Below are 16,117 nucleotides of genomic sequence, written 5' to 3' on the forward strand. Positions count from 1 at the left end.
GCCGTTCATTGTGTGTCTGCGACAATATTAGGGCAAAGCGCACCCGATCAACCGTACCAATCATGCAACCAATGGCATCAAACGAGATAGAAAACCACACTCTTTGCAAATAAATAAAAAATTACAATGTATTTAATCTTTAGTCAGCAAAACTAATCTTGTGACCTCAATTTCGAAGGCATCAAAACCCAATGGAATGACTATGCCGAACGAAATAAAAAAAAAAAACAATCAGGCGTACAAAATCCATCACAACAACTAAAAACCGAAGCAAATAACACAAAGAGAGCGAACAGAATTTTTTTTTAGTCAAACGAACATCGGCGTTCCGTTTTTTTTCTTCTTCGTTTCACTTTATGTACGCTCCATTCGTTGATTTCTTTTGCTTGGAATTTGATGTGGATGGCAAAATGTGCGCTGGCATGTGTACATGGCAAACGAACGACAAGAGAGAGAAAAAAGCGTGCAGAAATCGTGTACACTATAATTCAAGGGGCTTTTTAGACCAACTTGCAATGTCCTTTGTAATAAATATCTGTATAACCGGTATCCGATCGCACAGATAATCAAAAGGAAATTTTTTCAACCATAAAATGCAATTTAATCCAAAGCAGCACAAAATCAACGAGACGAACAGAAACGGCTAGATCGGACGGTGAAAAAGTGCCGAGAAAAGAAAACTGCAAACTCAATAAAAAAGAAGAACCGGCCATTTTACTGGTTTACCCATTATTCACACATTCAGCGCTCATGATACATTTTATACTCTTAACATGTGCAACAATGAACGATAGTGTCACTGAGGATAAGACTTCTTCAAGTCCTTGCCATCGCACCGAAATGCGATTGGGCAGGGGAAACAAAAAAAAAACACCGTTTAATATACTTCTTTACAATTGTTTGCCGTGCTAGTTACATATTTGACCAAAGCAATAGAAATATGGTTAAAAAACACATTGGGCACGCTTTGCTTTTTTTCTTCTTCTACCGCCAGAGTGTGTGTATGTGACCACATCGAAAATGCGGAAAATTAAGACTCAACTGAAATAATGAAAAAATCTGTAGAGCTTAAAAAAACAACAACTACTATCACTCTGGCGGAGAGAATAAATCTATCGAGATAAAAAGATACATATATATATGCAGTACTTACCGTTTTCTTTACAAATGATACAAATCCGTATCCTTTTGATTTCATTGTCTGAGGATCTCTTACGACTCTACAATCTCTGTAAGTGGAGAAAAAAAAGAAAAAATGCAATAAGTAAGTAGTTTATATAGAATCGTTTAATGTTTTAAAGGCTCTTGTCTGGACGAACACACAGACTTTACATGTGTGTGTGTTTTTCTAACTACTAGTTTGGTTGTTAAAATACATATATTCTCGGGTGTTAAGCATTAATCGACTTCATTTCATGCTAGACTTTACCAGTCCTCTGCTACATGTTCATCTTTCCAAAAGAAATCGAAATGGAAGAGCGGCAGAGAGAGAGAAAATGCACTTCCATCTACAACACTTTGCCAGTCGACATCCCGAGTCGCAGACTACGTAAATATACACAAAGTCATCGGTGAATTGGTTTGTATGTGTGCATTTGTGGGTGTGGGGTTTTGTTTGCATGAACACCAATAGTAAAGTGTTCGGCAACAAGATTGAGAAAATGAAAAAAGACGGTTTTTGTAACTCACTCGGCACACAAGTGCAATTCTTCAAAGAGTAGCATTAAGACTCTATGCTATTCATTCTTAAGATCGACGCGCGTGCAGTAAAAGTCTTCACCATTTAAGCAAACATTACGAAAGAGCAAAAAGAGTGCGGCGTTGTTAGTGTGCTTTTTTATATCAAAGCGAGACGAAATAAGTTGGTGCAAGGGATAAAACCTTGATTCAATCATGTCATCACCATATTGGATATCATTTCAGTTTTGTGTGGGCCAATTTTGTGAGAACATTTAAGGAATAACGAATTTCCTCAATGATGTGCGTTCATCGAACTGCAATCAAACATTGACATTTACATGTGTAACATAATTAGTCAGTTGAGTTATATTGGACAATGACAAAAATTACGGACCGGAATTTATTCGGAGTTGGAACGATTCATACATTGCAATTGTGCAAACAAAAAGGAATCTTGAAAATCCCAATCCAAATGGAGCAGCAATAAATTGCAACACGAAGATGAATCCTACCTTTACACGCTTAATATCACAATCTCATTGTGCATATAAGCATTTTATGTGACGTTTTTTAGTAATTTAGCTTTTGGGAGACCAAGTTTCCATGATTTACATATTCTGTTTGAAACGGATGTGCACTGCTTGGCCGTTGTCGATACCAAATCTCAACCACCTTTGCCAAAAAAAAAACAAGTAATGCCAGTTGGGAACGACGTAATGGAAAATGTAAAAAGGGGAAAATCTGTAAGCAATTCAGACGAAAAGTTTGTCATTGAGTGTATGTGCATTCACATTAGCTACATCATTATGAGCGGAATGAAATTTTACGATTAATGCTGATAAGTTTCAGTAGTCATCGGCATTTTACACCCAAGTGAACACATTCGGAAATGTTCACACTGTTTGGGTGCTGTTTGGCATTTTCTCATATTGCTTGAAATCGAATACAAAAACACAATGGAGAAAGAGAGGGTGTGAGAGATGCGGACAACGAAAGAGCCATAATATCGAAATGTCACAAGAGCGCATAAGATAAAATGTTTTATTTACGCCAATTTAGACATAGAGATGACATATTTTCAACTGTACATGTTCATCTTTCTCTCGTTCTATATGCGTAAGAGTCACAAATGAAGCTGAAATTGCATCGAATCAGCAACAGCAGCAGCAGCAGCACTTGATAATTCCACCAATATTTCGATATAAACAGTGAGCATGCTTGAGCAGACGAACACAATCAAATTGAAGCTGAATTTGGAGCAAAGAACCAATTATGTAATGAAATTATTTCAAACAATGGGACTAATGACATCGTCAGTCAAATCTCTTTCATATCTGATTAACGTGCATTCTCCCGCTTCGTTTGGAATGCATTCGAATTCGGTGTGCGAATAATTGTCTAATGTCTGCATTGAATTCCGCAGATCATTACAAAGCAATAAGTACTGATTCACATTTATCTCACTCTTTCTCCGTCTCTGTACGGCTATATCGTTTCGTTCTCTTGCATTTCAACGATATAATGGAATAAATGGGAGTGAGAAGAGGAACCGAGAGCAGAGTATGACTTGTATGTCATGTAGATTTTCGAAGAAATTGCGAACAAAGCAGAGCATATCACCGCACATATAACGTGTGTAAACATGACGGATGACAATAATGATGACGGCAACATATCAACGTGAAAACTGTAATAATCATACTCGCATAAACACAAAACATTAATGATGGTGTCACTTTATAATTGAATTGTTCTAGATTACGATCATTTCTCGGCACAATCTCTTTTGTCCATATCACCTTGTGAATGTCTGATTGACAATGAACGGATGTGTGCGTATTTATATTGAATTTGATATAATATGTGTGTTGAAATAAGTCAAAATCTGTTTTCAATTCGGTGAGTAAAATGAGCTTCGATTCTCATCAATTTCTAGATTGATTTTCTTTATATAGACTTATTCAATTCAGGCTTTTTTTTTATGACAAAATGCTCATTTCAAATGAACCGAAATTTTCCAATTGAACATGCGAAAAGTTGCAAAAATTGGTGTGTAAATGATGGATGCAAACGGCGGATTTGTAAAAGGGCAAATGTTACGACAATGTGTTTTGGTACGAATAAAATGAATCGAAATCTCTTCGAATTACACACAATATTTCGAGGAGTGAATCAAGCGTACATAAAGTTGCATTGTTGAGTGAACACAACATATCAGCGTAAAGGAATCTAACTTTTTGTTTGACATATTAAATATAGTCAAAAAGTCGTAGTGGAATTGACACACACAACGAGATCACGAGTGGTGAGAGATGTCGAAAGGGCGAAGCGCAAAGAGCTAGAGCTAAATACAAATGAAAATGCATGATAATCCGTGCACATTGTGTTGTTGGTAGTGTTCAAGTGGCGTGTAACGCGCAAAGACAAAGACAAAGAGCAATAAAGAAAATTCAGCTTATTAAAAAAAAATTTTATTCCCTGAAACTTATATTATGAAAGGGTGTATATAAGGTAAGGTAAAAAGGTTGTATACACACGTATTCAATATATTCTCAGCGTACTTAAACTGAACTGAGAGAGAGCGAAATGAGAGGAGACTTAGTTAGGAGAACGGTAGAAATTAAAGTGAAAACTTTTCGTCAACAAAAGAAATGCGAAAATCATCGCATTTTGGCAGATTGAGCATGGGTGTGTGTGTGTGTATGCGTGAGAAAGATGGCAAAAATGGAGAGAGAGAGAGAGAGAGGAATGGCGAGGACGTATTGGTACGGTGTGCTGGAACATTCAACATTTTCGTATAGCTGATGGTAATGATAATCATGAGTTAGCTGTTGTCGTTGACGTTGGCGTTGTGTCATGTTCGGTGCCATTTCTGCCGATTCTAGTATGATTGAATCAGGAATCATGGTAAGCCAAGCCACTTTGTAGCTAATAATATGAGTCAGATTATACATACGATGTATATAGGATATCAATGTTGATACTTATGCCAATAGCGATTCACTATACATGTGTTTGTATGTGTGCTTTAAACATATGCGCCAAATGGAATAACGTTATTCTGGAATCTATTCAACAACAAGAACAACCAAGCATCAACAGAAAAAAAACACTCGCCATAAAGTTACCTGAAGCATGGATGAAAGTAGTAGAATGACATAACATTGGAATTCTAGATTACCAAAATGCCTTTCTCTATCTCCATCTTGTTCCCACTCTCTCTCTCTCTCTCTCTCCTCCTTTTTCTATCTCTCCTACTTTGTCCCACATAAATGGCATATTGTTGCGGTTGCTCTATGTCGATGTGTATTTTATGCTTAGCATAACACAAACTTTTTCAACGTTGTCTTTATATCAATTTATTTTTGAGCTGAAGAAAGAAGTGGAATGGCATGAGATGGAAACTGTATGGCAAAGGAAAAGACAAAGAATTTTTCAATGACATATACGTGTACGAAACAAAAAAAAAAAAAAAAAACAAAATCATCGCCGAAAGACAACATATGCAAGGATTTTCGGTGAGAACAATGTTTCGAACGACAACGAAAAAGACATGAAACAAAACAACAACAAAAAAATACACCAAAACACACACTGTAAAGAGAGAAAAAGAGATAGGGAAAAAAGACCATGACGTTCCTGTAGTCTACTCTCCTGCTCAAGACAACGATAATATAACCGACGACAGTGGCAACCATTCTACCGGATTTCATGCGTTACAGCTAGCAGCCACTGCAGTAGTATACATAAAAATACACGACACATATTTTGATAGATACGTTATTCGTATTTCTCGGATGAAAATTAGAATTCATTACACGTCGTAAGCACGTATAAATAATATGATAAGAGTGCATGCATGTGTAATGCTATTACACTTCCTGATTTCCTACTGCCAAAGCAAAACCATTGCGGCCCTGTGCATTTGTTGTGTATATGTGTTTGTTTTGTAAAACGTAACATTTATATCAGTATCTCCTTGCATCTCACTCTCCGAAAATTCGCTTTATAACATAATATTTGTAACGACCTAGCACATACACTCACGAGAAGAGCAAAGAAAAGGCAAAATAAACAAATGAAAATCCTATTGAAACTCTAAACGCAAAATACAAATAAATTTAATCTTTGAACTTTGTGTCTCGTGCATTTTCTGTGGATAGTTATTTTGTTTTCCCGTTTTTTTCTTCTTCCTATTTTCATGAAAAACCAGTTTGAATATCACAAATATGATGTGGTAAATGTGGTTGGATTGGGGAAAATCGGCATAGCAAGATCAAAAAAGGATCTTTTTTTCCTGGATAGGTCGATAGCCAAATTTGAAGAAATTTGCTCTCCCCCCCCCAATCCACGGCAGAAGAGTTTGAAAGACGGTAAGAGAAGCTTCCACCGATTTGCACGTTCCCAGCAACAGCATTGTGAACGAATTGAGAAAACCAAAAGGAAGCACATAACATAAATGAATTACAGCAGTGAATCAAAGCAGTGAATCAAAGCATTTTTCCCATGTGAAATACACGAGTTTATTGTATATGTGTACGTATATGTATTTTACGTGATTTATTTCGCGTTAGAGAACATCAAGATGTAGCGGTTTTCTTCTATCTTTCACTAGTGCTCAATGACACCGCAGCACACTCACACTCAAAATGGCTATTATTTGAGCGACAGAGCATTCACTTCATTCACTTGCTTCTGCATCTAATCTTCACTTAAGTGAACACTCAAATAATTATAAATGCACACGTGTGTGCATGTGTCACGCCGATATCATTCGCAATGTAAATGTTGTCAACGATCTTAACGATCTTAAATGCTTTTTCATCACATTCTCAACATAAATGCATTTTATTGACGATTTAATAATGAAATAAAATATGAACTGATGAAGTGGTGCACATGTTTACCATGACGATGTTCGGAAAAACTAAGTAGCTGTGCAAGTAGTGCACGACGAAAAAAAAACACGATTGCATGAAGACTTGTCAATGCGAGTCATGCATCGTTTCAGCATCTCGTCAAAAACAATTTTCAAGAAAGTTTCGTTTGATAAAATTGAACTTCATTCTGGTTCTTCATTGTAAAGAAAATGATGTGCATGTATAATCGAGTAAAAGAGAAATTAAATGAAAGAGAATGGGAGAGAGAGGTAAGGAAGCTGAATCCGCGGAAAAGAAACCAATGATATGGAGTCAAAGTTCAACATCTAATGAAGCCAGTAAAATAAACCGAATGAAGGTGAAATGATTTTTATAGGGAAATTTATTTAACTATGCGAACGTGGCGAGTATACAGATAGACTTTAACAGGTTTTAGATATATTTGTACATATACTTTGCTCTGCAGTCTATCAATTCACTTCTCTCTTGACAACGACACTATCGCGTAAACAATGACAGAAGAAACTTTTCACACTTAACTCTTACTCTGACATTAACATGATTTTTCTTTCTGTCAAAATATTAAGTGCATTGCTTATGCTTCACTTACGACGCATCCCATCAAACCGAGTGGCAGTGAAAAATGAATATTCCAACTGATGCTTGTACAGAGTAATCTATGCATAATTCCGTTTGCATAACATTTTATGTATTCGAAATGGTTTTCTTTTCTCTTCTTACAAACGATTTTGGCCCTTCGGTGAAAATAGATTCGAAACGAAGAGAACAATTAATCGAAGCATTTCATTAAATGGCAATCTGCTCCCTGATGAACAAAATTCGGAATTAGTTCAGAAATCATAGCTGGCAATTTTTTTCCCCGGACCAATCAAATGCATACAAATTAACTGTAACACATGCTAATCAAATTTTCTGAAATGGAATCACTCAATAAGGGATTATACAAACTTTTCTATCGTTCGTCGAATGCACATTTTCGTGAGGTAGCAAGGCGATGTCTTCTTCGAAGTGAGAACATCCGAAACATGCAAAGCAAATTACTAAGTGTTTCATTTTTCATTTATACTTGTAACATTTCGTCATGTACCTCGACTCAGGTGCGCTCCCTGTGTGTGTCTCTCTGTTGGTGCGCCACTTCGCTTATGGCCTCATTTTGGTTGTGCGCTTTCAATTGCGCGAACCGTGAACTTTTTCATCGACCCGCATTTTTGGAGCGCCGCAACACTGAGCACAAATATATTCGCTCACAACGGTGCGCGCAAAAAAAAAGAGAAAAGCTTTGCAAAGTTGAAAAGCTGCAGTGAATACATCTTCACGTTTCAATGTGAAAAGGAAATGCGATATGAAATGCTAATCGACCACATTAAATGGGGAAACTAGCGTCGATGTTACCCAACTCTCTTTCATTTTCTTTCACACAACCCAGCCAGTTGAGACAGCGCCTCGTATTTAAGCCACAACAAAGCGTTCGATTCATAGATGCAGAAAAGTAGATATTCATGTGTTCACGGTGCATGAATTATGATATGATGGCAATGCACACTCACCACGGTTACTGTATGTACGTGATTGAAGACGAAAATCACAAACCGGCCGGGGCATTCTCAAATACAAGCGTACGCGCTTACCATCCAGCCTCGACTCGGTGAAATGAGCAAAGTAAAAACGAGTTTCTTTTGATTTTCAGACCCATTATTATATTATACTTAATGAATATGCAATTTAAATTACTTGCCTTTTCGGCTTTTAATGTTTTATTTATTTAACTTCTGTCTCCCTTTCTCTGGCTCTTGTGTTCGGCACACTTTTGATTTTACTGCATCTGTATGTGATTTGGCTTGACGCATCACCTAACACAATTACTACCACCGCCATTATTTTCATTTGTTTTCGACGTCGTTTGACGTTTACTTTAACCTTTAAACAATTTCGACGTTTGAGTGCAGAATGCACGCTGCCTTTCGTTCGTTTTCACTTTTTAACTTTAGCATCGCTTTTTTTTTCTCTCGTCTCAACTTTTTGTTGCACAAAGAAGAAGAAGAAAAGAACTTTGCGGCGAACATTATTCGAATGAAGTCTGCGTTGCGATTCAGGTGCATTTCGATTACATGCACGTCAACATGGGGTTACTCCTAATGATTAAATATTACATTGCCTTGCGAAACTTTTGCGGTGCTCATTCGTCGCTTACTTTCTTTCAATTCTGTTTTTGTTCGTTCCATTCCATCGTGATATCAACGAAAGGTTTGCTCTCAACCTGTGCGTATATTTATTTTATGAAAGAGAAAAAAAAACACACACGAAGAAGCCGAAAAAGAAAGAGTAAAGTAGACTAAAACATCATGGATGTCATTCAATTTATAAAAGTGTATATAAACCTTTCGGCGAGAGAATGAACAATATTGTAGCGAACATACAAAGACAAGACTTTTGCGCAACATCCTTGCCCACGGATATATGCATACATATTCATAATTTTCTGTCATCATAATTTCGGACTAATTTTCCCTTTTTCGTTCATCATCTTTATCATCTATCTCATTCTCCATTTCTTGCCATGTTGCTTGCTTGTATTTGTTGCCAGCATTCGAATCGCTTTGATATTTCGCCGAATAAAACGAAAAATACTTGCAGACATTCTGTTGACGGTGCTATTTTTAATATCTCTCGGTTGTTTGTGACTTTTTCTTGATGATGATAATTTCATGAAAATTCCTCATTTGACGACAATTCCATCATAACTCGATAAGAAACAAGACTTGTATTTTATTTATATTTTATTTATGTCAAAGGAACGAATATTGAGTAATCAATTTATGTTTACATTTGACATCTCAAGTTTATAACAAATTGTTTTGACGAACAGCAAAAAAAATGCAATTTGATGTCAGAAAATTGTGTGACAAAAACTTATTGGCACACAGCAACAAAATGGGCAAATTTTAAATGAGAGTTTCAAAGTTGACAAAATCTATAGTAAAATTAGTTGTTTTTTATAATTTGAAATATATTTGACATTTCTGGTTTAATGTATTCCTTTTATTCGCTTTCGGTCTTTGGAAATGATTATTTAAATTTAAGAAAAATGTCAGTTGAGAGACAGTTGTGGCTATGATATCTAGCCATTTCAACTAATTAAGATTAAAATGTTGATTTTCTTCAAATCCAGGCCAAAGGTAAAGAAATATGAAGATCAAGAACGAACGTTGAGTTCACATCGTTTTAAATCGTCGTTGAAAAAAAAAAAAAAATCAATATAAAATACTTTGGCACAAACTATTTGATGGATATAACGATGTATGCATATGAGCACTTCAAGCACTGTACTCATATTTTGTTTCATTTTCGCTTTGCTTTAAAATTCCGATTGAATTTTCTATTGTCATTTTAGCAGCTAACAAGCGTTTATTTTCATCTTCCGAATTCCGATTACTTGCGATGTACGAAACGCAATAAAATTGTTGAGATTTATGAGCGAAATCTGAGTATTAAAATCGTTGAAGAGACGACAAAGTCAATTTTTAAAGGTACTTCTACCGAACAATGTATCAGCCAAAGTGCATGCGAGATAAAGAGATGCAAACAAGTAACAACGACATCAACAACAATAGCTGAGCCAACAAAACACACCAACGATGCTAACAAAAACGATACATACGCATCCCGTGTGCAAAAAACACCTGACTAATGTAAACGCTTCTTGTTGTGACTAAGACGATTTAAGTTCATTAGTTTTCGGTTAATTTTGGGCCGTTGGTTGTCAAATCTAAATGTTGTTGCCTCTGTCACTCCCATGAAAATTCACATTTGAGTTTGACAGCTGGCTAAGTTTTTAGCATTTTTCGAGAAAATCACCTTCATCGCTAGTCAAAAACAACCGGTGGACTAGATAGTTTCAATATTTTTTTCACATGGGCACATGTGCATGCATATTATTAGAACGGCTGAAAGGAAAGCGTTACAATGAATATGTATGCACTCAAAATGGATTTGCACAAGGTGTACGTGAGTCACTGTACAAATAAAATGCATACATGCCACGATACTGAGTATGTATTGTAGGCGAACGCTTTGAATTCCAACTGACAAATTATGTGTATCTATAATTAAACTTATAATTCAGTAGTAAGGTGAATGAGAATGAAAGAGACAGATCTTGTGTACGAGCATGTGTTTGAACAATGCCAGGGGATCATCATTCGTATTATTCCGAAGATCTTATATCATTAGAGACGCGCACTTAAGTATCTATGAAATTCTAAAAAATCAAAAATTTGGTGTATGTATCCTCCATCCCCTTGATGTGAGAGCACCGTATATTATAAAGCTTGAAAGACTAAATTCCAAGCGTTAAAGTGGCATGCATTTAAATCTAGAACACTCTTTATATCAAATAGAAATGTGTATCGAAAACGGTAGTGTGACTACACTACCGTAGTCAGTTTGTTGTATTTCTACAAAGTGAACAACGAACGATAGAGAATAAAGTTGGATTTAGGCAAAAATACGCTATTTATATTTATGCAAAACTGCATTGCGCGGTATGACAAACACACACATGCACACGCACGTCAGGAACACACACCATTGCTAGAGAAATGTGTGTGTGTGTGCAACAAACGACTACCGTCCCCGATAAAGTTATATATATATATACAATTCAAATTCAAGCGAGTAATACATTCAACGATCTAGACGTTGAACTATTCATCTCATCGTTTAAACTTTCACATCGCTATCTCTTATTATAATTTTGTTTACTCTGAACTTTCATGCATAATGCCATGTTTATCTATCACAGTGCTATCTAGTTTTAGTCCCTGCAGCGTTTTCAATTCATAACAATAACTTGGATGGGTAGTCTATGTGTGTATGTGTTAGTTGGTTCGTTGGATGACTGGATTTTTTTGTTGTTGTTGTTTCTCATTCTCTGCCTCCCTTTCTTCATCTCCTTATTTGCTCCCACCGGAATGAGCAGAAAACGAGTCACTCTCCGAAGCATTCGACAATAAGCCGAACGAAAAATTAGATTGCTACATATGTTCTAGTTGGAAAGTTCAATTGACCTAGGATAGTCATCGTGTACAATATTCCGGTCGAACAATTGCCATTTCCAATGTGCACGATTGCATTAGTTTTCACAAAAATTAGCTAAACTCGATACCACAACATGAAGGATGCATCAATTCATTAAATTTTTAATCGTTTCCTCTTTCGCATCTCTCGATTTTTTTTTTATATCGATTGAATTTTCAGAATTTCATATATGAACGGAATGGTTTTTCGTTTGCAATATCGAACCAATTTGAAACAAAAGACCAGACATTTCAACGTGAGCGATGAATTCATCGTTTCGCATTTACATTGAGAAAAATTGCATAAACAACCACAAAAGCATAAAAAAACGAACTCACTATTTACCAATATTCATTCAAATGCATCAGTTCTGGTATACTGTAAATGTTTATGCAAAATAAACAAAATGTTAACATTTTCATGGAGCATCTATTGAATACTATCTCAGCTTGAGATCTATTGTTGTCGTTTTTTTTGTAGAGGAATCCCTATTCAAATTGAATAACACCAAAATTCTTGGAATTTGTTGAGCAAAAAAAAAAGGGAAATAATTTGAATATTCAGCAATTTCTTTGTGAATGTAGACATTGGCCAGTGTATGCGGTGCGTGTGTGTCTGTTTATATTTGCGGGTAAAAAACCGTGAAGAAACATTTTCAAAAATCGATGTAGCATTTCGTGTGTCGTTTTTGCAGCATAAACGGAGGCATCAATTTCTTCTTCACACACACCCATTCAACGGAATTAACATTTTCTCTTCTTCGAAATTCAAAATTGTGTGTATCGCCGCCATTCTAGACAGAGAACCAAATAAAAAAAAAACAAACAAACAAACCTCATATTCAATGAGAAATAGACACCATACCGCCAATAAAATAATTTGAGAAATGTATTGTGAGCATTCGTTTGGTGTGCGCGCTGCTCCAGTGGAACAAAAATGTAACTGTAACGAATGTCGAGAGGTGTCGTAAAGGAAGTCAAGGAAAATTTCCATGTAATTTGACAATAATTAAATGTATACTACAATCACACATACATTTGTTTTTTATTCACACACCGCTCACTTCGGGTTTTGTTAACATGGAAAACCACTCCAAAACCCAAATGATCCAGATTATTATTTTTTTCTTTCGTAGAGTGCAAAAAATGTACTCGGATTTTGAAATTACTAAAAGTTTTGAATGAGCATTTATATATGAAAAGGCACAATGGCACACCACCACACATGGCATTCTTCCGAAATGCAGGGAGAAGGGCTGGGGTAAGGGGATCTTTTCACATATGCATGTTGTTACTGTTCAAAGCGAATAGTCGACAATGGGGGGGGGGGAACATTTGACTAAAGAATTCACAAAATGAACACATTCCTTCCTTTAAGTGTTTCATACAATCATAGAACATTATCGTAAAAATAGTTCATTTCCCAACGGAAAACACATACTCAGTTGAATTTTCGTACGTATGTACTCCCGATGCTCTGAATGCTTCGATTAATTTTCGATTATGCATGTATTTTTTTTTTTTCATTCATTCATTTCTCTGTGATTCGATCTTTACTTTTGCACACATTTGAATCTCATTTCAAAATTTCTCGCACATAACATTCTTCATTTAACTCGGTTCGAAGCTAGGGGATATCCATGCGAATTAGAATTAGCACATTAGAAAAAAAATAGGGAAATTTACATGAAGAAAATAGCGAAATTAGCACTGTACATGTATATACTTTAGTAAGCATTTATTCTTGAATTTATTGAAATAATTAATTAAAATAAAATTCACAAAACAAACGAATTGAATAGTGTTGAACTAAAATGTATCAAAATATGTAGTTAAATACGCTTTTTCCCATTTTTAAATAAAAATATATTCAATGGCACGTAACCAAGCACGTTCCATCTGCATTAACTACAATTTACGAATTGCAATCGGAAATGTAGATTTGATGACAGATTTCTTACTGAAAACGTATACGCTAGTGCCTGCTTCAAATATACACGTTGAAAGTGTCAACTTGAAACATTTACGTAAACACATTTCGGTTATTCGATCATGCATGCAGTCAATCTGACGTATGCAATATTTTTGACGTACTAGAAAAATTAGCAAAAAAATAGCAGTATTAGAACAAACTAGTAGAAATACTAGCAGAATTAGTAAAAATAGAGAGAAATAGCGTTTATTATTATAAATTATTCGATCTGCAATTCATGGATATCCCCTAGGGTCGACGTAGTCGTTTTTCACTAAACACACAGACAGAGTATGTTATTATGATTGCAATTTGTGTAATCAAGAAATGTATTTGATCTTCATTTCGAAATGCAAAGTACAAAGAGAAACGGCGCGGAGGGAAAGAAAAATGCAGCAATTCAAACAATTGATTTCAATGGAGCACATTTCATCCAAAATTCAATTCCATCCATTATTATCAATCGTTGCAGTTTGATTTTTTTTTTTCGTTGTCGATTTAATTTTTACTTGTGAACTTTGAACCGTTTCGAGAAATTTGATTTCATTTTCTTTGTCTGCGCGAAAATATAGTAAAAGTTTTGGCGAACAGCTGTTGCCATCTATTAAATTAAGTTCGCTTCAATTCAATGGCGAATCGAATGTACATTTGAACAGAAAATGGTCGTTCGGTAGTACTCTGTCTGTGTCGAGTCTAGGAACTGCTATAGTTACGTACGAAATTTAGATAATAAATAACTGTACAAGTGTAATGTTATTTAAGAGGGCAACATTGAATGGCCAATATTTCTTGTGTAATGGCTAGTTACGGATGACAGAATTGAAACATAATGAATTTCATTCGTTTTTTTTTTCTACAATCATATAGTTTATACGTATTTAGAATAATGAGAAGGAATAGCACAAAAGACATTAGTGGCAACGAAACAAACTGATTGTTCATTTTTTATAATGATTTTAAAGTTATTGAAGCCGGAGTTCACCATAAAGACCATTAGATTCACCAAAATAATGCCATTCAACGAAAAGTTTTAAACTCTTATAATATTCAGCGCTTTAAAAAAATTATATGACTTGAATGTTCGTTGGTTCTCTTTGTTCGCTTGTTTTGACTTCGTTTCGCTTATAGGACAATACAAAGATATGCATCGAACCAAAGATATTTATACAAAATAGCGTGTAGCAAAGCATTGGCATCAACACTGACGATCATAAGTATTATGATTGCAAGAAGTTTTTCCACGAAGCAACATCATTGAACGCATTTCAAAATTATCACTGAAAGCCCTGCATAATTAATGACATTGTTTTTAGCTCGGTTATTATTCAGATGTTTCGATTAAATTGAATTATATGATATAATTTTTTTCATACACCGTAAATATTGTATCCTTTATCCAGCTTTTTTTCTTCTTTTTCAGTATATTTCATTTAGATGAAGTATTATCATGATTTTCTTTGGACAAATGGCGACATCGTACTCATCGAACAAGAAGGTCTGGCTTGGTAGTTAATTGGGTGTTAATGAGCATCCGACTCAATGGCAAATTGCATTCATCGTGCAATTTATGCTTAAAAATGTTTTCGCTTCTGCTGTTCATTCATTTGAATTTTTCGAACAGAATCGAAAATGTTGCTGTTTCGTTTAAACGCGATTGATCAATACGGCGATATTCCTGCCAAAATGAATCAATTTTTATGTTTTTTTTTTGTTTCAGCGGCAAGCGTTTGTTTGGGAGATACTACTATTCAGGGAAAATACTGACACAACGACAAATTAGTGCATATGACCAAACAGGGACAGTGCACTTTTTCGGTTGTTGATTTTATTTGAACGACACTCGTTGCCGCTTCTATCTCTCACACTTTCTTTCCGTCTCCATTTTCACGAAGTGAAATCTAAAAATGTACGCAAACATAGTGTCGTTGTTTATGAATGAGCTCGCGCGTTTTTTTGTGCGTTTTCGCGCGTTCCACAATTTTAGCCGGAGAAATAGTCAAAGTGGTTTGCAATCATAGCCGATGGAAGTCGATACGGAAATTGAAGAGAAATGTTGCCCCTTTTTTATAATTTTTGTTGATTCTGTTGTGTTGTGGGTGTGTGTGTGTACTCTTTCGCTTTTCATATTTCAATCTAAGCAAAGCGAAATGAATTTTCGCCGATGAATAGAACGAGCAAAAAAACCAAAAAAAACGTTACGTTCGAATGATAAAACAACGGCATATCAAGAGACACAAACAATGAATCACTGATGAAACATTCGGAGCGGTTTGCATAGAAACGACCGAATTTGAAAACACACACATATTCCTCTTCTCTGCACCAGTGTAGTTGAATTCACAACATTTTTGTGCCTCTGAATAGTAAATGCATGCATACACAATATCGTTAAGCGAAGAGTCGAAAACGAAGCGGATGGAGTCAATTGCTGAACGGTCTCTTTCTCTCTCTCTCTCTCTCTCTCTCTCTCTCTCTCTCTCTCTCTCTCT

General features: G+C 35.6%; 1 protein-coding gene across 4 annotated transcripts in view; it reads right to left on the reverse strand.

Annotated features, from left to right (window-relative positions):
* LOC116339114 (nucleolysin TIAR) overlaps nucleotides 1-16,117 on the reverse strand; it is a 400,815-nt gene that overhangs the window by 74,952 nt on the left and 309,746 nt on the right. For all 4 annotated transcript variants that reach the window (XM_031764788.1, XM_031764786.1, XM_031764785.1 and 1 more), the window contains one exon: nucleotides 1,154-1,229. In XM_031764788.1, coding sequence (XP_031620648.1) covers nucleotides 1,154-1,229 — 76 coding nt within the window. The remainder of the gene's footprint in view (nucleotides 1-1,153; nucleotides 1,230-16,117) is intronic.

The sequence above is a fragment of the Contarinia nasturtii genome, unplaced genomic scaffold (genome assembly GCF_009176525.2).
Source record: "Contarinia nasturtii isolate CC-2019 unplaced genomic scaffold, AAFC_CNas_1.1 Cnas_scaffold_493, whole genome shotgun sequence".
NCBI classification, from domain to species: domain Eukaryota; kingdom Metazoa; phylum Arthropoda; class Insecta; order Diptera; family Cecidomyiidae; genus Contarinia; species Contarinia nasturtii.